General features: G+C 48.9%; 1 protein-coding gene across 5 annotated transcripts in view; it reads left to right on the forward strand.

Annotated features, from left to right (window-relative positions):
- The window catches only part of TCF20 (transcription factor 20), a 112,621-nt gene that overhangs the window by 56,203 nt on the left and 31,742 nt on the right, over positions 1–24,676 (forward strand). For 4 of the 5 annotated variants that reach the window (XM_082780696.1, XM_082780698.1, XM_082780700.1 and 1 more), the window contains exons 1-2: positions 821–978; positions 15,275–20,935. In XM_082780696.1, coding sequence (XP_082636822.1) covers positions 15,311–20,935 — 5,625 coding nt within the window. In that variant the 5' untranslated portion in view covers positions 821–978; positions 15,275–15,310. Of the gene's footprint in view, positions 1–820; positions 979–15,274; positions 20,936–24,676 lie in introns of those variants that run through there. The other variant, XM_082780697.1, reaches the window with a different exon arrangement.

A 24,676-nucleotide genomic window follows, 5' to 3' on the forward strand; every position in this document is an offset into this window, starting at 1 on the left:
TCTCTTACGGTTCTGTAGCATTTTTTTGAGCAGAACTTTTTTCTGTTCATGCTGCAACTTCATTTTGTGTGTGAGGTGAGAAATACCTGGATACACCAGGCACGTATAAATAAGCCGTGTTTTCGTGTATTTCCGTATAGTAAAGGGTTTTACCTTGAGGTGCATTTAACTAAAGGGTTTTACCTTGAGGTACGTTTAACTAAAGGGTTTTACCTCGAGGTACATTTGAGTTTAACTTCAGGTATCGCCCTCGGAGCGCTCCTGCCTTACAAACCCACAGAAAGGCCTGACCTCAGTTGACATTTCCCTTCGGGATCAGACAACAGCTCACGGGGAATCACCTCACAAACCCCTTATCGGGCTCCCCCGCCCCATTACGGCTCTTATCGCGGCCCCCCAGCCCCAGAGGGACGGCTGCGTGTGGCGAGCCCCGGGCTGCCCGTGAGGGGCGTGAGGTAGCCCACACGCTGCCGGTCCCCGGACGCCCCCAGCCCCACATTCAGAGCCCGGAGCAGCGGGGGGTTGCTGGGGCCGTTGTTCCGAGCCGTTACCGCGCTGCTGAGGCGGCTCCGCAGCGGGAGCGGCCCCGCGCGCCGCCCGCCCGCGGCCTCCATCTTGGGGAGGTCCCTGGGGGGCGGGGGGAGGGGAGGGTCCCTCCCGCTGCCGCGTGCGCGCGCACGCGCCGCCCCCCCCCTCCCCTTTTCCCCCCTCCCTCCGCCCGGCCGGGACCCGCCGCCTCGCGCGCCGTTCCCGCTGGCGCCGAGCGGCCGCCGCCATTGGCTGGGCGGGGGTCAGGTGACCCCGTGTTATTTCCTGCGTGCGCGTGCGTGCGCGCGCGCGCGGCCAGGATGCATCCCGCCAGCCCCCCGCTGCCGCCGCCGCCGCCGCCGGGCCCCCCCCGGCCCCCAGCCGGGCCCCGCCGCTGAGCGCCCCCGCCCCGCGCCCGCCTCCCGCGGCACGGGGTGGGGGGGGCCGCAGGTAAGGGCCGGGCCCCGGCAGCCGCCCCCCGGAGCCGGGAGGTGCCCCCGCAGCGCTTCACCCCCCCCCCCCCCTTTTCCCCCCCTTGATTCCCGTAGGGAGCCGGCGGCCCTGGGCCTGCCCCCGGCCCCCCCCCGAGCCCGGCCGCTCGGCCGGGTTGACCTGGCGGCCGCAGGCGGAGCGCGGCCGGGCCGCTGGCGGTGCTGCCGGGAGCTGCTTGCCCCCAGCCCCGGGGGGATGAGGGAAGTTATGTAAGGCGGCACCGGGCTCCGGTGCTTAGCTGGAAGTTGGGGAAACCGGGCTGACGGTGCTGTGCGGGTCAGCAAGCGCCTGCCTGCACGGGGGGGCTCGGCTCTGCCAGGATCCTTCGGTTCTGGGTGCGCTGCCACGGTGCTATGGCTCTTAGCACAGCTACACCTCTGTTAGAGGGGCAGGCAGCCTGCTTCGATCCCAGCTTTGCTTCCCATACCCTTCCCTTTCTCTTCTCCGCCTTTGAAACAGGAGGGGAAAAGACAACGAAATGCCTGCGAGGGGATCGGGGATCAGTTTCTGAGCTTTCTATGTTTAGGTTAGTGTTTTGAAAGCTATTCATGTCTGCAGTAGCTGTTGCCATCTGTTGATTCCACGGATAATTCGGAGGAGTCCTCGCTTTCCAGCGTGCTTCCCGATCAGTAGCTGTGCGTGCAGCAGTTGGCGCACCTTTAGCCTGGCTTTGCTCAACCTGTCTGCTTCCCCGGAGCAGATGGATGATGGACGTGCAGCAGCCTTCGTGTTACAGATGCAGCATATTCACTGAATTCAGTTCAGGAAGAGGTGTCCACTTGGTGAAGTGTATGTGTTACACACAACAATATTAAGTGTTTTGAGTTTCCAGTTGACTGAAAGCTTTTTTTCTTCTGTGTGCCACCCTACAAAACGTGCATTTGTTTCCTCTGCCTCGAGTTGTATGAAGCTGTATTGTTTTTAAGTCTGTCTCTGCATTAGGTTCAGCTCACATATAAAAAGCCAGCTGCATTAAAACACTGCAGAAAGTGTAACTACCAAAAAGAGAGGGGAAAAGCAGATTTATCAGTCCTCTTTCTCTTCATAAACTTCGTTAATAGTACAGGGAGAGGAGAATGCTATTTGTCCACACCTGTAAATTGCTGGCATGTGGAATGCATATTTTTGTATTTTCTTAACTTTCTCCTGGTTAAATTAGCAAGTAAGGTACTACTCTTTCTGAGTGGGAGGATGACAACACCTTTTATGTCAAAAATATGACTTGCCACTGTACATTTTTATTGCTTACGGTTTTGGGAATAACCTCAGACAGACTGATAGCTCTGGGGCTTTGTATTAATGCGCTTAAATCTCTAGGGGAGGTTTTTGGGCCTTCTTGCAAGTTTGGTATTCTCTAGACTACTTAGCTTTAAATTTGTTAGCATCCTTTTGAGTGGAATAGTATGTGTTTTGACATAGTTTGGGCTTTGATCTCTAAATCAGATTTCAGAGGCTTTGGGAATTATGAAACCTGTTTTTTTTTTTTTTCCTTTTTTCTCCTGAGATGTGTACTTTAATGTACCTTTCCAGCCTGGGGCAGGTTAAAGATGGTTTTCGGTATGAAAGCGCTTGGTTGAGTGTCTTTAACAGGAGGTCAGACTGGGGGGGGAGGGAAGAGGGAGAGGGGCGCTTTTCTTAGTTATTAATGCTTTGTAAAGAAGGCCTGAGGTGAATTCTTATGAAAGCAGTAAATCTGTTTCTGTAATGCATAAGTAAGAACTGAAGGTTACTCAAATCAAACAGAAAACTCGCTCGCGTGTTACTTGAGAGGGGAGCTCTTTATTGTCAGAAGTTTCTTTAACCTTTGGCTGAAGAAGTGGAGAGAGATTAAGCGTTCTTACGTTGTAAAGGATACTTGGATTAAACTTAAAAGCTTAAACAGTGTAAGTGAAAACATTCTTAATGCTGCTCTGTATGTGATTGTTAGAGGTATAAAGTCTATAGGAAAATGACTGGAATGTGCAGGCTTTGGGGTTACTTTCTCCCTCTTTCCATCGTGGAAACGTGTGCCACAAAGTCCATTTGGGTTCTTAGTACAATATTAAAAAGCAAATCACTGCATAAACCCTCTTCTGCCTTCCTTTTTAGGTCATGTTTAACTAAACCACCCGTGAAGCACAGCAAAATGACAATAGTTGCCCTTCTTAGAAGGGTCGCTTCGTAGGAATTGTGCTGCACAATTCCTGCTGCTACTCCACCAGCTTGGCACGTTGCGATCTGGAATGAGGGCATAAGTTGTAATAAAGCTGAATAATTTCCATGCTGTTTGCTTGGCTCCCCTGTAATTTGAGGTAAGGGTGTATTTAGGAGTTTATAGCTGGCTTAGGCATATCTTGCTTTTTGCACAGGGTATGCCAGATCCCCGTTTGGGTGGGGTAGCTTTTTAATTAAAGCATACATTTCATTTTTTTTCATAACCTGTTCAGTTATATTTTATACTTGCAGAGGGTATTAAGACCAATGTTTTTGGAACCGGAGTTCTTACAAATTCCAAAGATTCAGGAATGTTTTTGGCAGTGCTAACTTCTCAGGCTTCAGTGCGTACCTTACCTGGCTGGGTGAGGATTGGTGTTAATTAACGTTGTGATGAGCCTCTGAGACAGGAAGGATTGTGTTCAGCAACGTAAGTTTCTGAAGAGCCAGCTATCAGTATCAGTTGGTGGAGTGTCCTGTGGCTTATCTGCTGATAGTGACGGGGCTGAGACCAGCCACCTCTTCCCTTTTCCAGTAACTAAAATCAGGGAGCAAAAATGGCTTTTATGACCCTTTCTGGTGATCTTTCTCAAAATAAATAAGCAAATTATTTGCTTGTTTAGCTTTTGGGCTTCTAAAATGAAAACCGAAGATAGTGTCTAGTAGTTTTACTTCTAATAATGTTGATGTGCTGTGTAGAAAACCTTGAATAGAAAAAATAGTACTGCTGAGGACACAAATACAACGTAAACAGAGTTGTAAGTTCTCAAATAATGCAGGAGAGACCGTTGTGTTTCACTCCTGGGAATAGGATCCTAATATATGGTTCTGTTCTTATCAATTTCTCTTTTTTAATACTGGTACTGTTACTCTTCTGACCTGGCTCCCCTCCTTTACGGTTCTCATCTCAGTATCAGTCTTGGCTGATGGGAAAATACCAATGCCTGTCCTCCAGTTACGTGCTGGTGCATCTGTGTCGCGTTGCAGTGTCCTGCTGCGCCACTCCTTGATCTCTTCAGCTGAGCCTTTCTGCTGTTGCTTACCACAAAGTTGTGCGTTGGTTGGTTTGAGGAAACATGGAAATGCGTGCGATTGTCTTCTCTGTGCCTTTACATGGGTTTCCTTTTGGTTTAAAAAGAAAAAAAAAACAGAAGCCAAAACCAAAGACTCAAAAGTTGAAGCTGACCTGTAATCATAAGCCGATTCTGTTGAGCCCCGTTGGAGGGTAAGGTCAGTTCAGGATGTTCTGCAGTCTGTAATGTGCTGCCTATTTGCCTTTGGAGGAAAAAAAATGACCAACTCTTGAACTAGTTTGTGCTGAGTTTATGGACAACGCAGCACAAGCAGTCAGACTTTGATTTTTAACTGGCTGCAGCAAGGCGTTTACGTTGCAGTACGGTTCACGTCCTCGTGCTGGACTGACCTGGTGACGGTGAATATGCGCAGGCTTTCCCAATGCTCTTTCTGCTTCTTATTTTTACCCTGGTGCTTGTAGCTGGTGATAGTACTGGAAGAAACAGGGTTCCTGTCTGAAAGCCCCGGTTTGAAGTCCCTTTGGGACTTGGGTCTGTTCTCAATTTGAGAAACCCAGTATTTCTTGCCCGTGTTGTGATGCAACAAGTACAAAAACGCAAGGAAAATGACTTTTCCTCCTCTTTGTAAGCACACAGAATGTGTTTGTTCACCCTAATAACTGCATATGGAACGGCTGGATTTCATGCTAGAATATGATGATTTATTTTGGAGGATTTTACTGGTCTGAACTCAGTCATCTAATTGCTAGTAAATTTCAAGTCGTAAACAGAGCCCTCAGATGGGCTCCGATAAGAGCTCCGTGCTTAGCTGGGAAGTGCTCAGGGACCTGCTTGGTTAGAAGCTTTCGTAGGCATTACTGGGAGCGTTGTTCACATCGCTTTTCCTGTAAAGCACACGTGCTCTGAACTCTGCCTTGGTAGGAGCTTGTAACTGAGCTGCAGACCAGGTACTGCTCCCTGCTAGGGGCTGGGGGAGCTGGCGGTACAGGTGGCAACAAACTTGAACGTCCGAGAGATTTGTCCAACAAAGCTTCCTAGGAGTAAAAGTTCTGGGATAGCGGGAGCAGTGTCTGTGGCTCCTGTCAGTACTGAGCACGCAGCGACTGCTGGGTGATCAGTGTTAGGTTAACTTCTGTTTCTCATCTAGACTTTTTTATTTTTTCCTTGTCCACAACAGCATTATGTCACGTGCAATGCATTTTGGTGTGTCCCTGCAAGGTTTCCTTCTGCCCCTCCTGATGTGAGGAAGCTTCCCATCTCCCTGCTCTCCAACCTCCTTACAAAACATGGCGTTTATCAGATGTGTTCTTCATCCTGCCCATGTGTTGTGCATAAAAATGTGCTTTTAGGTAGGTCTTAAAGTTTGATAGATGCTTAACAGGCAGTGAAATAAATGAGCCCAGCCCTGATACAGAGGGTGGCAGTGGGGTTGTGTCCCAGGGGAGTGGCACTGCGTGCTTTGTGTGTAAGGAAAACTCACCTGTGCCATCCTTACACCTTCCCTCAACACCATTGCATGTGAATGGAGGAATGTCCCTTGCTTTCCCGCACAGGGAACTCTCCTGTGCTGCAGTGTGGCTTTCTGGATTTCTGTCTCTGCCTTGCTGACTTGAGTCAGCATCGTGTTTGTGCAGTTTGGGGAATGGGCTGGGGAGTCCTGCTGTCTGCTCTTTTCCCCTCTACCCATTCAGCATCTTGCACCTGCCCCTGCTTCTTGTATCCCAGTCATCAGAGGCAAAACTCCTCTCTTGGGAGCTGCTCAGTTGACTGCAAGTGGTTTGAGTGATGGTGTCGTGCAGTTAAGATGGACAAGCTTGACTTGTCGGGTGTTCATTTTGTTTGTTTCACTGCTGCTTTTTTTTTTTTTTGTCTTGGGGGAATTAAAATTTTCTGTATGTTTGAAAGATGGCATTTGTGGAAAGCCAAACTTGTGTGCACATGTAATGGAGTTTTGGAAGGGTTGGTTGCTCGTACCCACTGCTGAAAGAGGCAAGGGGAAGTGAAGAGGTTAACTACGTGCATCTCCTACAGCCTAATCAAAAACTTGTTGAAGTTGGTGGAAAAAGCTGCATTGACTTCAGTGAATTTGGATCAGGCTCGCGGGGAAAGCGCATCTCCCAGCTCAGTAAGAAACAAGGTCAGGAAGTTCCTCAAGGCAGACAGGAGAGGAGTTAAGAAATAAACTTCCTTGCTTATAAACCACGGTTCTTTGGATAAAGACTTCATTAGGCTGTGTTTACTCGCAAGATTTCCCTGACTAGATCCATGTGTATGTTGCCAGCCTGAAACCAGCAAGGAGCAAGATCCTTCTGCCCAGTTAGGTTACAAGACGTAAAGAATTAAATCAGAGCAACTCTGAAGGCAAAAGCTAATGGCTAGTTTTCATCCTCATCTTTCTCGCTTAAACAAGGTAGCAGCCTCTGTTTTTTTCACTGAATGTCTGGATGTTTTAAAGCAGGGGAGGAAACGCCATCTCATCTCTCTGTTCTTTTAGCAGACCTCTACAGCGACGTGAGCATTGTGGAGTGATTATATATAACCCATCATGCGTGATTTATGGAAATTGTCTGGCTTTATTTAGCCTCTTGAGGGGAGGCAGGATGGAGAAAGAAATAGTAGCGTTCTGTGGTGGTGGTGGTTCAGGTTTTTTCCACCATGTTGTCCCCGAGGTACAGGATGAATGACTGCAGGGGCCCAGACAGAACAGAGTGATGGGGCTGATTCGCAGAGTAGTGGGCCAGCTCCGGCTCCCTCTGTCTTACTTTGAAGCCTGAACTCTAGCATTTACAAAAATTACGCTCGGAGTGCAGCATCTTTGTTATCCTCTGCTAATTCGTATTCATAGAAGTATTCGTTCTTCTCCCGTGCTGAATTCATCTCACTTCTTTGCCTTCAACTGTTAACTTCTTTATAATTCATTCGCTTTCTTCAGGATATATGCTGTAGGCTAGGAGACTGACGAAGCTTCCACTGTGTGTACACCATCAGCTTTGCGAGATGTTTCCATCCCCAGTTCCAGGTGCTGCTCAGCAGTTTCACTGCGGTGATCCTGAAATCAGCTGGGGAGGAGAAAGCTTTGCACCCCGCCTGTGGGGAGATCTGCAGCTGTAGCTTCCTTGCTGCTGTGAAGTGCTTATGCTCGTAGGAATTAATTTTGGTGTGGTGTGCTCTGACTGCTGTTGGCATTCACCCCCGTTGGCTAGGGCAGCAGAGCTTAGGAGCAGGGGTTGAGCGTCCACAGGTGGAAGTAGCGGGATGCAACATCTTGTTTCTTGATTACCATGGCCTGTTCATACTGTATAATTTCAGACATTTGACTGAGGGGCATTAGGAGTTCAATCACCTAATACTTATGAAATAGACATGGAAAGAGACCTTCTGGAAGACTTGCATTGACTCCACGGGGAAGGTGGTGAGAGTGAGCCACCTGAGGTGCTTTAGGCTAAGGCTTAGCGATACCGGAGTGTAAAAAACCTGCACCTAAGGAATTCTTCCCTGTTTGCTCCAGCACTACAGCGTGCTGCCTCCTCTTGGTCCTCTGCCTGGTGGGCGTGCCAGCAAACCACAGTGAGGATAAACTACAGCGAGGATGGCTCAAGAAGATGGGTAATCTGGGAAAAAATAAAATAAATAAATAAAAAAAATTCCCTCCTCATGTTCTGTCAGTAAGCATCAGATGTATTTAAATGTAGGGTCAGGTCTTCATAGCAGGAACGTTTGCAGGCTTTCCACGCCCAAATTACTCCTAAATTTTTGTCCCTTCAGGGGACGAAAGTACCAGCTTGAGAGGAGGACTGATAGCCCTGGCTAGTGAAACTTGCAAGCGGTACAGTGCATAACTACATCTCTTGTATTACCTTGAAGGAATAAAGGTTATTGGCAAGAAGTTTGGAGGAGATAAATCTGAGTACAGCCTTTCTGCAGCGGGATGGGAAATGTTTAAGTAGATTGAGGTTATGTCTCTATCTGATTTTGTCACTTTTGCATGTGATGAGACTGGGTTGTGTGATCCTCAACCACGGATTTATCCTAATCAGTGGATTTAATTCTTGTATACAGCGTGTAACCTGTATTGTAATGAAGTTGCACGTAACTGATAGAGATTTCGTGTTAATTTACTTCATTTGCCTTGAGGAGTTCCCAGGAGTCCTAGTTACAGGCTCATTGCACCGGGCATTGTAGAACAGAATGAAAAGGCTTGATTGTGTGGACTGCTTGGAATAGAAAAAACACGTATCGCTGCTTAAATATTTAATGTGTGACCTCTGCATTCATCTTAGCAACTTGTCATAATTTGAAGAGAAAATGCATTTAAGACTTTAAAGGCAGGGCTGCTACTTAGTATGAACAATTTATTAAAAGTTAATTAAAAATAACGTGCTAGATTTTTTTTTTTTATAACTGCTGTATAGTTCTGAATACTTGCTGAATGCTGCTGTACAGTTCTGAATATTTTCAATCCTGGATTCATTTCTGCGATGCAGGTGGGAGGTGGGACAGGCAGCCCTGCTCACTCCTGTCTGCTCCCCTCTTGCAGTTAATTGACTTCTCCTTCCCTCTGCCTTAATTTCTGAACCTGCGAGGTGAGGTGAGAATTGTTGTGCTGTTGCTGAATGTCCTGCCTCGCACGTTGAGGTGGCGAAGAGCAGATGAGGAGCTGCCCGTGAACTGGTGGCTCAGTAACGAAGGGCCAAAACTTCGGGGAGCACTACCGAATTGCCTTAGGAATGTACAACCAGTTGGGAGGAACGAGGGGAGCTGGGGGCTCAGTATTCTTCACCCACCATCAAAATGACAATTTGCGTGACTGTCAAGATGAAGAGCCTTTTAAACACCAACTTCTGATTTCAAGTGCACTCAGTAGCCACGGCACTTGAGCCGTCCCTGCTGTGTCCGTTTTGCTGGCACAGATCTTTGTGGGCCGATACAGTGAGCGGGTCACTGTCAGCTCACAAATGGCTTTTTTTCCCTTGCACAAATATTTCTTGACCGTTTCAGTTCCCTGGTCTGCCGGGTGACCTGAGCACCGTGAAGTGAAGATGAGGCATCCTCATCGGGTGCATGGAGAACGGACCCTGAGTGCAAGACTGGGATCATCGTTGGATCTGTGGCATAAAATGCAACCTGACTGACTTGCATAGCTTCTTGCCATTAAACAAAATAGCTGGATAACTTTGAGCAGTCAGGTGGTGGGGTTTCAGAAGCTGTTTAAGTGCATCTGTGCTCTTAATTTAGACCGGGAACCAATAACGTAGTAATAAGTTCAGATGCATGAAATCAGGTAAAATTCTGCTAAACCTTGATCATCAGTTCCATTCCTCGAAATGCATGTTTTCACAGCGTCCCGATTTAAATACTAGCTTACAACAAAATGTTCTTCTTGTCAAGTTGTTCCTTTCATCATGTTTAGGAATATAAATGTAACAGCACGCTTCCATCAAAGCGCGGGGCTGAACTGGAGCTAGTCTTGCAGTTCTGGTCACGTAGGCAGTGAGTAAGGAAGACTTGCAAAACGCAAAAAAAAATCTGTTCAGATATTTTAATCTGGTGCTATCGGTATGTTTAAAAAAAAAATGGGGAAAAATGTTTTTTTTTGGGAAAAAAAATCCCCAGTCAAATAACAGCCACTGCAAGGTTCTGGTTCGCGTTGTTTGTTGATGTGGTGCCTTTTAGTGCAGCGGCTGAACGCTCCAGGTTCTTGTATGTCTGCTCACGTCTCCCCTGTGAGATAGGAAGATGCAGTGACTCAGGCTTAGCTTTCCTTTTTTTGGTGGCCACTTAGGGAAATAGATGAAATAAGAAGTGACTCTAGATCTCATCTAGCGCAATAATCCCCAGAGCATTCCCCTCTCTCGACTGACAGAGCTCGCCGCGTTCCTTCTGCCACGCTCAGCTGTTCTGCACCCGTTCTGTGTGAAACATTTGCTGAATTGTTTGGATTTAAACTTACATATACTGACTTTTCTTTTCAAAAATATCCGCAGACTTTTTTTTTTTTTAAAGAAGGCGTAGTGACTCTGAGCTGATGGAAACTAGAATCCAGTTGTCCAAACTTTAACTTATTTGGGGAATCTTTAGATTAAATTTGCATTGGGCAGAACAAAATGCAGTTTTTATTTTACCAGTGTCGGCACTGATTGGCAAGACACTGCTAACTTGGGTTTTTATTAGCAGCGTAAGCATTTCTAATAGCTACATTTGTGTGTATTTAAGACATGATCGTGATTCTTCTTAGAACATAAAATTCAGCTTTCAGTAACCTAATTAAATATTCTGGTTTAAACTTCCATTTTTACATGCTTGTGAAGATGGCTTGAAGTAAATACTTCAGCTGCCTCTCTACTTTCTGCTACTCTCTGAAACTGAAATGTGTCCTGCTTAAACTTGGGGTGGTGCAGTAAAGCTGCTCTGCTAGAATGAGTTGTGATGCCTTGGTTAGAGCCAGGTCTGACTGCAGTTTTCTCCCGAAGTAGTGCAGTGGTGAACGAGACAATGGGAGTTTCTCTGTGTTAGACTGTTCTGTTTATTTGTTGTATACAAAAATAGCTTGTTAATGGAGCAGGATCTGAAACAGATTCGTAGAAAGGTATGAAGAAAATCTGCCTTGCAGCTCAGGCTGACCACAACTTCTTGAAAGATGCGAGCTATGAATGCTACTGCTCGGACAAGCTGCTGACCTCTTGGGGTGCTGGCCACCCCGCTTTACTTTCACGTCACACCGTATGCTGAAAGCTCAAACTACCTTTTTTCTTTTAAAAAGGCACCAAATGTAGGAGAAACAAGTTGAGTCTGTTAATTAGCTAAATGTAGCCTTAGGTTCGATCCTTCAGTTCACTCGGTTGTGTCGGAGCTGGGTTGCCTTATCTTGAAAGCAGTGCACGAGGGAATGTTTTTCCTAGCCATTGCTCGGGGTGCAGCTTATAGCTGAGTACCTGCAGAAACGAGGCTTAGCAATTTGGCTTTGACCGTGGAAGTGATACTGAGTACATGGACATCTATTTTCATTCTATTTTATGCTTAATTCAGATGCTGGAGGTTTGGGGTTACAAATGGTGCTGCTGAGGTGCTTGTGCTGCAGTTCTGGAACGGTTGGGACTTTTGGTTGAGGGCAGGGTCTGCAACTTTAAGAAGATGGAGTGAGGCAGGAAGGACAAAAACTGTCTTGGTTCGTACAGGTGGTGACTAGAAATGGTTGTGGAGATGCATCTATGCTCTCTTACTTGCACAGCATTTAGAGAATAAGTCTTATTTTAATTAGAAACCTGGATGTGTCCCATTTAAAAACAACACACAGTTGTTTGCGTATACTTTAGGACTAGGAAAATGCATCTTAATGCTTGTCACTTGTCTGTAACTATGCTTTCTTTTCTGATCAGCACGCTAGGATGAGAGGTCTTTGACAGATCAACGAAAATACATTGCATTTGGCTGCTTCCTGAGACTTCTCTGCACAGATGGGTCGCAGGAGTCAACCCAAAGCTAAAGGAAATTTAACGAAGCAGAAAGACCTCGCTCACCTCCTACGGAATGAGGCGATGCTCGTTTGGTTTGCTCTTTTATAGATAGGCTCATCGGTAAGAATTAAGCATAGCCCCACAGCATTTTGCCATTTAGCTCAGTCATTTTAGAGCTGTCTGTCTGTAGTGCTGCCATCGGTGTGACTTGGGAAAATCTGGGCAGCTGTCCAGTATCCATACAGCCTTCAGTAATCGGGACAAAAAAGTTTGAAGATCTACGTGGATTTTAAAATGTTTTTGGGAACTTCCACATTAACAAATTTGTTCTGCAAAGGTGTTTCAGATGATTAAACCAGAACCAAAATCTGCGTTGTAGATGTGCTTAGAAATCAGTTCACATAACTCAGGTTTCCTAACGGAGGCTATTTCTTTATCAACCACAAGAGCTTGTGATACGGTTCCTTCGTTCCCACCACGTTGAAGACAAAACATTTTGGTTACCGGGATATTTGGGAAGAAACAAAACCATCGGAGCAGAGTGAAACAGCTTAGCCTAGCGAATGTAGCCTGTAGTTTCTGGATGGATCTGCTTGGATGGCTGTGAAGCTACAGGCTATAAATACTGGAGGAGAATTACGAGGCTTTGTTGGTGAGCTGCACGCACCTGCCGTGAGAGGGTAGGTGTGATGCTGGAGTAGCGAAAGCTGTGCCAGAACCTTCTCTTCCCCGTGAGTAAAGGCAGGCAGCTTTGGATGTTTTTGTTGTGTGTTGGTCGATGCTGTAAATGGGTGCAATTTGTGGCTGTCAGTGGAGAGCTTTTTTGAAGGTGGGGCTTCACCCCTTCTGCTGGGGATGAAATTACGGAGGTGTGCCACCGTGCCAGACTCTGACTGTGGTACAGCCTTCAGTCAGCAGCTGGTGCATCGTTCTGTGAAGTTCTGCGTGTGGAGGAGTCTCTACCAGCTGAAAATGGTCTCTGTTACTGCTGCTGGCAAAGTTTTAATCAAATAAATGTGTATATATATATATATTTTCCTGTGGATCTAGGTAGGCTTTGAAGGCCTCTTCATCTGTCTGAATGGCTCTTACTTAGCTTGACGGAGCTTGCCTATGGACTTATCCTTGGTGGTTTTGCTACGAAGACAGCGCTTAGATCCGAGCACTTTGCCGTGCTGTTGTTATTAAGAAAGATTATTACAATAGTAATTGTAATAGTCCTGTATTTATAGCACGGTAATGACAGGAAATGTGCTATAGGTCTTAAGTTACCAGTGATGTAAGGGAGTGAAGCACCTCCTATCTTTTTTTATTCCTGTTATTAATGAAATGCCTTTTTTCTGGCTGCTATTCTGCTGGTTGTGTTACTTAAGTTCCTTGTGAGATATGCAACAGAAGCGTTGTGCTGAAGAAGAAGAATGGAAAACAGAGCATTTGCTTAGGGCACCAGCACTGTAAGCTCACCTGACCAAAAATTTGTATTTATTTGTCAGGATAAGAAGCCAAGATTAAAGATACATAAATATATTGTCACTGTTCTGAGTTTTGCATCTTCTGAACTAAATAAATACCCCATGCTATGATAGTGTGAGATTATGGAGGGTGCACATCTGTGCCTCAGGTTGATCCTTGCTGGATCGCTGTTGTTAAATTAGTGTAAGGGATCCTGTGCTGATGCCTTTCCGTAAAGTAATTAAAATTGTACTTCTTGAGTAGAGAGGAAGTTTTCAGGAGGCTTCCTAGCGCCGTTAACATTGGTATGCTGGTGGTTTCCCAGCCCTTGTTAGCATTATTGTAGAAGAATGAATTTAATCAAAGATGAAAGCTTTTGCATGATGCAATGCAAAAGAAGCTGCCCGAGACCTTGTTTGGGCTATGCAAAGGAAGCGTTGCTGAAGTCGCATTAAAAAACTAGCGTGAGATTCTGTGGGAGCCTGTGCTGGGGGTGGCAATGTTGCTGCTACGAGAAGAGGATGCAGAGCACGTGAGCGCTGGGGGCTGCGCTCAGGCTCCGTACTCCGGGAGTGCTGCTGATGGCAGAGCCCCAAGCTGCTTATCTGGAGGAGCTGTTTTCTAACATCTGCCGCTTACAGTAGCCGTTCTCTAACCTTCGGTTTGATAACTTCCTTCTATTTCTGTGGAGGTTTTCTTCCCTGCTTTTATTTTGGCTGATTGCTCGCCGTAAGAGCTGGTTATACAAAAGGGGAGAAAGAAGCCTGAATTAGCTCTCACAGCTTTGGGGGCAGGAGCTTCAAACTGACCCCCTCCGCCCCCAAGAAAAAAAAAAAAAAAGGGAAATAATTCAGAGCAGTGAGCTTTCCCAGAAAAAAACCCAAACTCTGTTTTGAGGAGGTCTGGGTGTTTGCATGTTCCACAGCCTGTGCACACGAGTAAGTAGAAACCCAAATATAACCAGGTTGCCCTTCGCAAACTCCCCAGCGGTGGAGCTGGATGCTTCCATATAAGATGCATCTTAACAGTGAAATCCTGGGAGGCGTATGGGAAAAGGGCACGGTGCCACACACAACCTGCATCTTCTTCGTGTGCCTGTTTTCCTGGAGCTCTTCAGCAATATTCTGCTTGAACAAAACTTCAGATGCAGAACCAGGCTTTACTTCTGAGTGTGTTGGGTTGGCAGTGACAAGCACAAAACACGACTGAAAGAGAAGGTAAAACGGAGGCAAGCATCCTAGCAAGCTTCCCATCTGAGGAGCTAGGGTTGGGTCTCCTGGAAAAGTGTGTGTTGTCTTAGCATTTACTTAAAGAAGATATTCTCTCCAGGTGGATTTATCCAGGTTGTTCTCAGGAAGGGAAAGCTGGGAGGTCGCTCAGGAACAACGTGCTTTTATCACTTGTTAGGTCGTGGTTTTTATTTATTGTACTGAAGTCCTGAGGATGAAGTTGGGGACACCTTTGATCAAGCAGAGTGGGCTGGTTCTGACTTCCCATCTTTTAAAACAAAGCGGGTGTTGGGGGAGGGGGAGGATATTTGTTGTCTTGCTTTGGTTTTCACCTGAAAGCCTCACCAGAGGAGTCTTTGAGTGTGCTGGTGCCAGTTTTTCCACAGCTTCCCATAGACCCTTTTCCCTGGAATATCTTGGTTGGAGCTCTATCAGCTCTATCTCGAGCGTAACCGAGCTCTGTGAGCGAAGGGTAGGCCTTTGGAAATGGTTCCAAGGGTGGTTTGAGGCTGTTGCCTGATTCTTAGTGTTAAATCTTTCCACATGGGAGCAAAGCAGTTGATTACTCCCAGCATTAGTCATAGAGCGTGGCTGGGGGATGAGCACCGCTCTCCTCCTTGGCTGAGCAGAGTGCTGCTGGAAGTTTGTCTCCGCGTGTAAACAGCCCCCGTTAGTGACCGACTGCAGGGAAATACTCATGCTGAAAGCGTGCTCCAGCTGGCGGCAGGCTACAAACGTGCGTTTTCGTGGGAAGTGGTGCCTCCTTTTGCTCCCCAGAATGACCGAAAGGCGCGAGCGGAGGGGATGGAACTGAAATTGAGCAGCGCTGTTGACGTGACTGGGAGATGCGGATGCTATACCTTTTTTTTCTTTCTTTTTCTCCCCCCTTTAGGAGGGCTTTCGAGCTGTCGCTCTGCTGCTGAACAGCATGCAGTCCTTTCGGGAGCAAAGTAGTTACCACGGAAACCAGCAGAGCTACCCGCAGGACGTGCACGGTTCCTCCCGCCTGGAAGAGTTCAGCCCCCGCCAGCAGGCCCAGATGTTCCAGAGCTTCGGAGGAGGCGCCGGCAGTGGACGTCGTGGAGCAGCAGGAGCCTCGACAGCGATGCCTGGTGAGAGCTCCGGCCACCAGAGCTACCAAGGTTTCAGAAAAGAAGCAGGAGAGTTTTACTACATGGCTGCCAACAAAGATCCGGTGGCGTCAGGAGGGCAGCAGCCGCCCCAGCGCCGGCCTTCTGGGCCGGTGCAGAGCTACGGGCCCCCCCAGGGGAGCAGCTTCGGGAGTCAGTACGGGGGCGAGGGACACGTGGGCCAGTTCCAGACACAGCATTCGAGCCTGGGGGGCGTATCCCACTATCAGCAGGACTACACGGGTCCTTTCTCTCCGGGCAGCGCCCAGTATCAGCAGCAGGCTTCCAGTCAGCAGCAGCAGGTGCAGCAGCTGAGGCAGCAGATCTACCAGTCTCATCAGCCCTTGCCCCAGGCCTCCAGCCAGTCTGCCTCTAGCACCTCGCACCTGCAGCCGATGCAGCGTCCGTCTACCCTGCCTTCCTCTGCTTCTGGCTACCAGTTACGGGTGGGTCAGTTCGGCCAACACTACCAGCCGCCTTCGTCCTCCTCCTCCTCCTCTTTCCCCTCCCCGCAGCGTTTCGGCCAGTCGGGACAGAATTACGATGGGAGCTACAGCGTGAACTCCGGGTCGCAGTACGAGGGCCACGCCGTGGGCTCCAACGCGCAGGCGTACGGGAGCCAGTCCAACTACAGCTTTCAGACTCAACCCATGAAAGGCTTCGAGCAGTCTAAGCTGCCCCAGGGCGGGCAGCAGGGGCAGCAGCAGCAGCACCCGCCTCAGCACGTGATGCAGTACTCAAACGCTGCCTCCAAGCTCTCTCTCCAAAGCCAGGTGGGGCAGTACAGCCAAACCGAAGTTCCTGTAAGGTCACCCATGCAGTTCCACCAGAACTTCAGTCCGATCTCGAACCCGTCTCCTGCTGCGTCGGTGGTTCAGTCCCCGAGCTGCAGCTCCACCCCTTCTCCTCTCATGCCGGGTGGAGAAAATCTCCAGTGCGGGCAAGGCAACATGTCCATGGGCTCCAGAAACCGAATCCTGCAGATGATGCCTCAGCTGAGTCCTACGCCATCCATGATGCCGAGCCCCAACGCTCACGCAGGGGGGTTCAAGGGGTTTGGGCTGGAAGGACTGCAGGAAAAAAGGCTCACAGATCCCGGGCTGAGCAGCCTGAGCGCTCTGAGTTCTCAAGTGGCCAACCTGCCCAACACAGTCCAGCACATGTTGCTTTCGGATGCCTTGGCGCCTCAGAAAAAAAGTTCCAAAAGGTCATCCTCTTCAAAGAAGGCCGATAGCTGCACAAACTCGGAGGGCTCCTCCCAGGCAGAGGAGCAGCTCAAGTCTCCCCTGGCAGAGTCCCTCGATGGGGGCTGTTCCAGCAGTTCTGAGGACCACGGGGAAAGGGTGAGACAGCTGAGTGGGCAGAGCACGAGCTCAGACACCACCTACAAAGGGGGGAACTTAGAGAGATCCAACTCCTCACCAGCACAAGGCTCTCAGAACGAGCCGTCAAAACTCAGCAGCAGCCCTGCAGCTAGGGAAGACGTGGCCTCCCCTGATGGGAAGGAAGCCGTAGTGGCAGTGGAAAACGCCCCCAAAGTGAATGAAAAGGCAGTTGGAGTGATTGTCTCCCGGGAAGCCATGGCAGGGAGAGTAGAAAAGTCAGGTGGGCAAGAGAAACCTGCGCAAGATGATGCTTCTGCAGCCACGCAGGCTCCAGCTAGTGCTAGCGGTGGTACAAAAGAGTCTGGGCACGCAGGGCCACAGCCAGAAGCTCAAGGAGGAAGCAAAGGGAGCAAAAGTGGAGATAACACTAACCACAATGGAGAGGGGAACAGCCAGCCTGGCCACGCAGTTGTCGGGTCAAACTTTCCTGCCAGAACAGAACCTTCCAAATCTCCTGGCAGTTTGAGGTACAGTTACAAGGATAACATAGCGGCAGGCATACAGAGGAATATCGGCGGCTTTCCGCAGTATCCTTCTGGCCAAGAAAAGGGGGATTTTCCCGGGCACAGTGAGCGCAAGGGCCGGAATGAGAAGTTTCCCAGCCTCCTGCAGGAGGTCCTACAGGGTTACCACCATCATCCGGACAGGAGGTATTCTAGGAACGCACAAGAACATTCGGGGATGGCCGGGAGTTTGGAGGGAGCCATGAGGCCCAATATCTTAATTAGTCAAACCAATGAATTGGCCAACAGAGGCCTCTTAAACAAGAGCATGGGGTCTCTCCTGGAAGGCCCTCACTGGGGTCCCTGGGATAGGAAGTCCAGCAGCGCAGCTCCTGACATGAAACAGATAAATCTAGCCGATTACCCTCTTGCTAGGAAGTTTGAGGTGGAGTCTCAGTCCTCTGCCCACGAAGGGGGAGCGCTCTCGGAGCGGAGATCAGTGATCTGTGACATATCTCCATTAAGGCAGCTTGTCAGGGATCCCGGTCCTCACCCCATGGGGCACATGGGTCCCGAGGCCAGAAGTGGAAGGAGCGAACGTCTTGCCCCCGGCCTAAGCCAGTCAGTAATACTCCCCGGTGGCTTAGTATCCATGGAAACAAAAATGAAAGCTCACAGTGGGCAAATAAAAGAAGAAGATTTTGAACAGTCAAAGAGCTCAGCTAGTCTTAATAATAAAAAGACAGGAGACCATTGTCATCCTGCTGGCATCAAGCACGAGGCTTTCCGAGGCAATGCTAGCCCTGGAGCTGCGGTGTCCGACTCCGCTGCAGACTACATTCCTCAGCAGGAGGGCAGGGCGACGCAGATGAGGCGGGCACCCGGCAGGACTGGGAGCAGCAGGGGGAAGTCACCTTCTCAATATCACGATCTTGCCGATAAGCTGAAAATGTCACCGGGCAGAAGCAGGGGCCCGGGAGCGGATCTGCACCACATGAACCCCCACATGACGCTGTCTGAAAGAGTGAACAGGGCTTCCTTGCACTCTGCTTACCCTCAGAATTCAGAAGGCTCGTCTCTGGCCGCAGCGTATCACGCAAATGCCAGGCCTCACGCTTTCGGTGACCCGAACCAGGGCTTAAATTCCCAGTATCATTACAAGAGACAGATATACCAGCAACAGCAAGAAGAATACAAAGATTGGGCGAGCAGCGCTGCTCAGGGTGTGATTGCTGCGGCTCAGCACAGGCAGGAGGGAGCGAGGAAGAGCCCCAGACAACAGCAGTTTCTGGACAGGGTGAGGAGTCCCTTGAAAAACGACAAGGACGGAATGATGTACCTTCAGGGCAGCTCTTACCACGATGCTGGAAGCCAGGAGCCCGGGCGCTGCGTTATGGGGAGTGACAGTACTCAGAGCAAGTGCGCTGACCTGAAGCACGGTAACCAGAAGCTGCAACATGAGTCTGGGTGGGACCTCTCTCGGCAAACTTCTCCTGCCAAAAGCAGCGGCCCCCTCGGAGCAGCCAACCAAAAAAGGTTTTGCCCTCAAGACAGCGATGGGCATAGGCGAGAGGAATCTTCAGATTTGCCCAAGCCTAGTAATGCCATGCTCAGGCTCCCCGGCCAGGAAGACCAGTCTCCTCAAAATCCCTTAATTATGAGGAGGAGAGTCCGTTCCTTCATTTCGCCTATCCCTACCAAACGACAGCCACAGGATCTGAAGAACAGTGGCAGTGAAGACAGAGGGCGGATGATGACTTCGTCCAAAGAAGGAGCTGATAAAACCTACAATTCCTATGCCCACTCATCTCAAAGCCAAGATGTTGGCAAGCCAGTTGGAAAAGGAGAGTCCTTCAAGGACCTGCCGAGCCCCGATAGCAGGAATTGCCCTGCTGTTTCCCTCACAAGCCCGGCGAAGACCAAAATACTGCCCCCAAGAAAGGGGCGAGGATTAAAACTGGAAGCTATCGTTCAGAAAATCACGTCTCCCAACATTAGGAGAAGCGTTTCCACCAACAGCGCTGAGAGCGGGGCAGACGCCGTCACTCTGGACGACATCCTGTCCCTGAAGAGCGGGCCCGAAGGAGGGAGCGTGGCAGGACACGGGCCAGAGGCCGAGAAGAGAAAAGGAGAGATGCTCTCGGATCAAGTGGGCTCAGCGAGCCAGGATACCGCGAGCGAAATAGCTCTCCCACGGTCCTCAGAAGAGTGGCAAGGCAACGAGGATGATAAAACCAAGAAGGAGACCCCCGAAACTGCCAGTGGTAGTAAAGAGGGAGCAGGGTCCGGCGCGGCAGCGCCACCGTCTCAGAAGTCAGGCGGTCAGGGAAGGTCGGATGGATCTGTGAGCGGAGCTGGGGCTCTGGCCTTCCCGGACTCAAAAACAATCCCCCCTTCCGGCGCGTTCGCTTCTGAACCAAACCCAAAGGCTGAGGAAAAAGACGGAGACGTGACAAACATTTCGCCCAAGCCAGACGGCTTCCCTCCAAAGGGATATTTCCCCTCCGGAAAGAAAAAGGGGAGGCCGATCGGGAGCGTGAACAAGCAGAAGAAGCAGCAGCAACAGCAGCAGCAGCAACAACAGCAGCAGCAGCAGCAACAACTGCCGCCGCCCCCGCCGCCCCCCCCTGCGCCCCCGCAGCCCGCAGAAGGGGCCGGTGGTGGCGAGCCAAAACCCAAGAGGCAGAGGAGGGAGAGGCGAAAACCCGCAGCGCAGCCGCGCAAGCGGAAGCCCAGGCGGGCTGCTCCCATCGTGGAGCCTCAAGAACCGGAGATCAAGCTTAAATACGCCACGCAGTCTGTAGATAAAACCGACTCCAAGAATAAGTCCTTTTTCCCTTACATCCACGTGGTGAACAAGTGTGAGTTAGGCGCTGTGTGCACAATCATTAACGCGGAGGAAGAGGAGCAGAACAAACTGGTGAGAGGCCGGAAAGGACAGAGGTCTTCGACGCCCCCTCCCAGCAACGTGGAGAGCAAAGTGCTGCCCACCTCCACGTTCATGCTGCAGGGCCCTGTAGTGACAGAGTCTTCTGTCCTGGGGCACCTGGTGTGCTGCCTGTGTGGCAAATGGGCCAGCTACCGTAACATGGGCGACCTCTTTGGTCCTTTCTACCCCCAGGATTACGCGGCCACCTTGCCCAAGAACCCGCCTCCAAAGAGGGCCACAGAAATGCAGAGCAAGGTCAAGGTACGGCACAAAAGCGCTTCTAATGGTTCCAAGACGGACACGGAGGAGGAGGAGGAACAGCAACAACAGAAGGAACAAAGAAGCCTCGCTGCTCATCCCCGCTTTAAGAGGCGGCACCGCTCTGAGGACTGTGGCGGAGCCTCTCGGTCACTTTCAAGGGGAGCTTCTTGTAAAAAAGCAACCACTGAGGGTGGCAGTGGTGGTGAAAAGACTCCTTTGGACTCAAAACCCTCTATGCCCACTTCAGAAGGTGGCACTGAGCTGGAGTTACAAATTCCTGAACTACCTCTTGACAGCAATGAATTTTGGGTCCATGAGGGTTGTATTCTCTGGGCCAATGGGATCTACCTGGTCTGTGGCAGGCTCTATGGGCTGCAGGAAGCTGTGGAGATTGCGAGAGAGATGGTGAGTACCAAAACTTACTATGCCCTTTTTTGTTTGTTTGCAATAAATATGCCATGTGAAATGCTGTTTTTCCTTGTTCCCTCACGTTTTAAAATACCATCTTTCACCTGGAAACAAATCTCCAGCGATGCCTGTCTGGATCACACGGATTTTTCAGGCATCAAAAATCTGTGTGTGTATTACCTACGATGAGTTCTGGATGTTCAAAAGCTTTCTCATGACTACAGTGCTCTTTATTGTGTCCTGTTAGATACTAATACTCACCAGGGCTGCTCTTGGAGCTGTACAGTGAAAAGGCAAGTGGCAGAGGACACAAGTTGCAGCACGTGAGATTCCGATTCGATATTGGGCAGAAGAAATCGCAGCGAGGGTGGCTCAACATTGGCCTGAGGCAGGGGGACTGACAAGTTGTGGAGTACCTGATCTTGGAGGTGGACAGAAAGGACTGGACAAGGCCCCAAGCAACCCTCTGTGCCTCTGAAGTTGGATCCAGCTTCAAAGGTGGCTTTGCTTTGGGCAGAGGTTTAGACCAGACATCTACAGAGGCCCCTTCCAAGCTAAATTATTCTGACTGACACGTATTATACAACTTCAGGAGGACTCGCAGTCCCTACAAAATAAGGTTGATAAAGTGGGAAGGCGTAGAGGGCTGCAAGCTGAGTGTGACTTGGGTTACCCCAGGACTGACTGATAAGGGACTTTCTCCAAAGTGCGAGTACACAACGAGCGAGGAGAGATGTCAAATCGAGCGGGGACAGAGGGAGAGCCTTATTCACCATCCCGTGGCTGTGGATGGAGACGATCGTTATTGATTATCCGAGACAGAAGCTGACACGTTGAACCCGCAGCTGTTTGGCTTTCCGTGCCATTATCAGCACGCTACAACCCTTTATCGCTACCTTTTGCATTATGCTTTCCATCCTGGGCCAGGCCAGGGAAGAGATGTGAGGTGACTTTTCCTGTTACCTTCAGATTCTCCTCTTTCTGAGCAGCGCCAGGATCCAATTTTTCTTCTCTCCCTGCATTGTTATATGCAGCTCATTTCCTCCCCGTGAGCTTTCCTCTTCAACTTTGATTCCCAGCTTGTTCTGCGTTTTCGCTCACTGTTCTCTGACAGTAATTACATGCTTCTTTGCCCTAACTTGATTTGGCCTGCATTCTTGTTTCTAGCTTCTCATTAAACAAAGTCAGTTAATTTCATTTGGTTTTCACCAAGTAGTGCCTGTGTGCTGAGTTTCTCGTCTCTGATAATTGCAAGGTTTCTTTCAGGTTCTCCACCGCCAGTTGGATTTTACTTACGATGTGACGAGGCATTTGTGTGTCCTGTAGCTCACCAGTACTTTCAGTTTGGATCTCGCCAGCCTGTTTTTTTCCCTTTTCCCTGTTCTCAGGGTGCGCCCTTCATTTATGATTCTTGTCTTCCCAATAGCAAACACCTTCTTCACAAGTTCTTGAACCGCTCGAGCTGTCCTTCAGGAATCCTCCTCGTGTTCTGTACCTACAAAAGGTGTTTGCCCATCAGAACATCGTGGCCGTGTCCATGGGCTCTAATCAAACTTGTCAGATAGTAGCCCGTTACCACAACATTGTTACATGGTTCTTACCTGTTCTCCGTTTCACCTCTAGTTCTTTCTTTGTATGGGATCTTGGCAACTTTCTTTTTCTGACTGAATACACTTTGGCCTACTCTTTATCGCTTTCTTCCAACCATTATGATCATCTCCTTGTCACAAATCGAATTTCTTGCTTCTCTTCTTAACCCTTTCATCTGCCCTTATGGCACCGTGCAGCAATATCCCCTTATCTCTCTTGAACCTGCTGTCCTTTCTCTCTGCCTTTTTCCTTTAATCACTCACTCAACTCGCAGCTTTTTTTCACTCGTAGTAACCTGTAGACACGAGTGTTTCACATTTTTAAAAGAGGTGTACAAAATGCCCGTGGCCTCTCTTGCCTTTGCAACTACCTCTTCATTTCCTTTCCTTTTTTTTTTTTTTCATCTCAAAATTCTTTGAGAGCATTGTCTGGTGCTCTTGTCCTCCACCGTGCCTTCAATTGTGCTCTACTACAATTGTAATCAGTGTTTACTGTGATCTCTCCCTAGCTAAAGTTCAGATCCAGTTCTTCATTTTCCTTCCTCTGTCAGCTACATTTGTCACTATCAGCTGTGCGGCTCTTGAAGCACTGTTCCACCTCGTTTCCTGGCTGTGGCCTCTTTTGATTACCTCTTTGCTCTCCACTGGTTTTGCAGAGGCTGTTGTTCATTACTCCCAGCTTTTTGTGTGGCTCGCTGAGATCCTGCTTGTGCTTTCCTCACCCTTATCCTGGATTGCCAAGTCTTTGGGTAACTTTTGGTAGCCTGCTTGCTTTGTTCTAGGCTTGTAGAGCCTTCTTTTTGCTCCAGATCCCTGCTTTTCTATCACAAGCTTATAAACTCTTCTGGAATTCACGGTGAGGTCTCACTTCAAATTTGTCTTTTAATCTACATCATCCTTAATCCATCCTCTGCCATCTTGTTCTGACTTGGAATCTGAGCAACAAGCATCTTCTTTGATTTTATTTTTTTTTTCTAATTCTTTCCATTTAACGCTGTAAGAAATAACTGCCTTCTCTTTGTGTGTGAGCTGCAGCACGTATCCTGTTAGTGCTCACCCCTGTTCTGGCTGGGGCTGTGAACTTTTAGACAGGGGCCATTTGTGTGCACGTCTTGTTATGCTGTGTCTCACACAAACACGGTCACAGATGCCCTAGCTGAATGCTGGGCTCCTCTTCATTACGTTGCGAAAAGTAATCCGTCTTTTCCTTCACCTCTGTCACAAATAATGGAATAGGGTGGTTATTTTTTTTCCCCCTTCCTAGCAGTATCTCTTTTTCTCAACCTTTTTATGCTACTGCAGCAAATAGTGCTGTGTTCCTCCCTGGGAGCTGCGTGTCTTCCCCTCCTGATTTCGGAGAGGGCTTCGCGCGGCATGGAGCTGGCAGGCAGAGTATCAAGAGGTGTGCCTGCCACAGGCCGTCCTCAGGCAGTGGAAAGGCTGCGTTGAACTAGACTCTCTTTTGCCCTGCTGCCTGAGGACAGCCTTCTGGCTCCGACAGCTGATTGCCTATGCTTGCTGCGTATGTTCTTCTGTGCTTCCTCCTTGCTTTTTTTTTTTTCAGCTGACACGCAGTTCAGCAGTGGTAGAGCGTCCTGGGAAGGCAGACGTGCAAACCACACAGCTGCTCGCTGGCAGGAGCGAGGAGATAAGTGTGTGCACCAGCATTTGGTAATCTGGGTCTTAGATTTGGTCCAGGGAAAGGGGAGATGTTAATTTATGGCATATGAAGGGATTGTGAGCCTGGAAATGAGCGACTCATGTATGTAATGCATTCTGTGCACATAAAATACTGCTGCAGTTCCAAATTCACATAAACTGTTTGGAGTAGCCACAAAGGGTGGATGCATACTAAATTTAAACTGAATCTGTACCATTACATGAGCTGAAATAATTTCTTTAACGATCTACCTCTCTTGCTGTTCCTTGTGCAGCATCCTCCTGTAGAAATAAGAAATGTAAACTGCTGGTCTCATGCCATGAACCATGGTAGTGGTGTAAATAGCCCACCCAGTGTTTCTTCTCACACCGACTCACCTATGTTGTTTTCTTTTCCCCTCTCTTACATGGAAGCTTATTACAGTGGTTTTTTTTCCCCAAAGTCTGATTCTTCCTTGCTTTCCAGAATCAGCAAAGAATCTGAAGTGTT

This window comes from Aythya marila, assembly GCF_965140915.1.
Source record: "Aythya marila genome assembly, chromosome: 1".
Taxonomy (NCBI): domain Eukaryota; kingdom Metazoa; phylum Chordata; class Aves; order Anseriformes; family Anatidae; genus Aythya; species Aythya marila.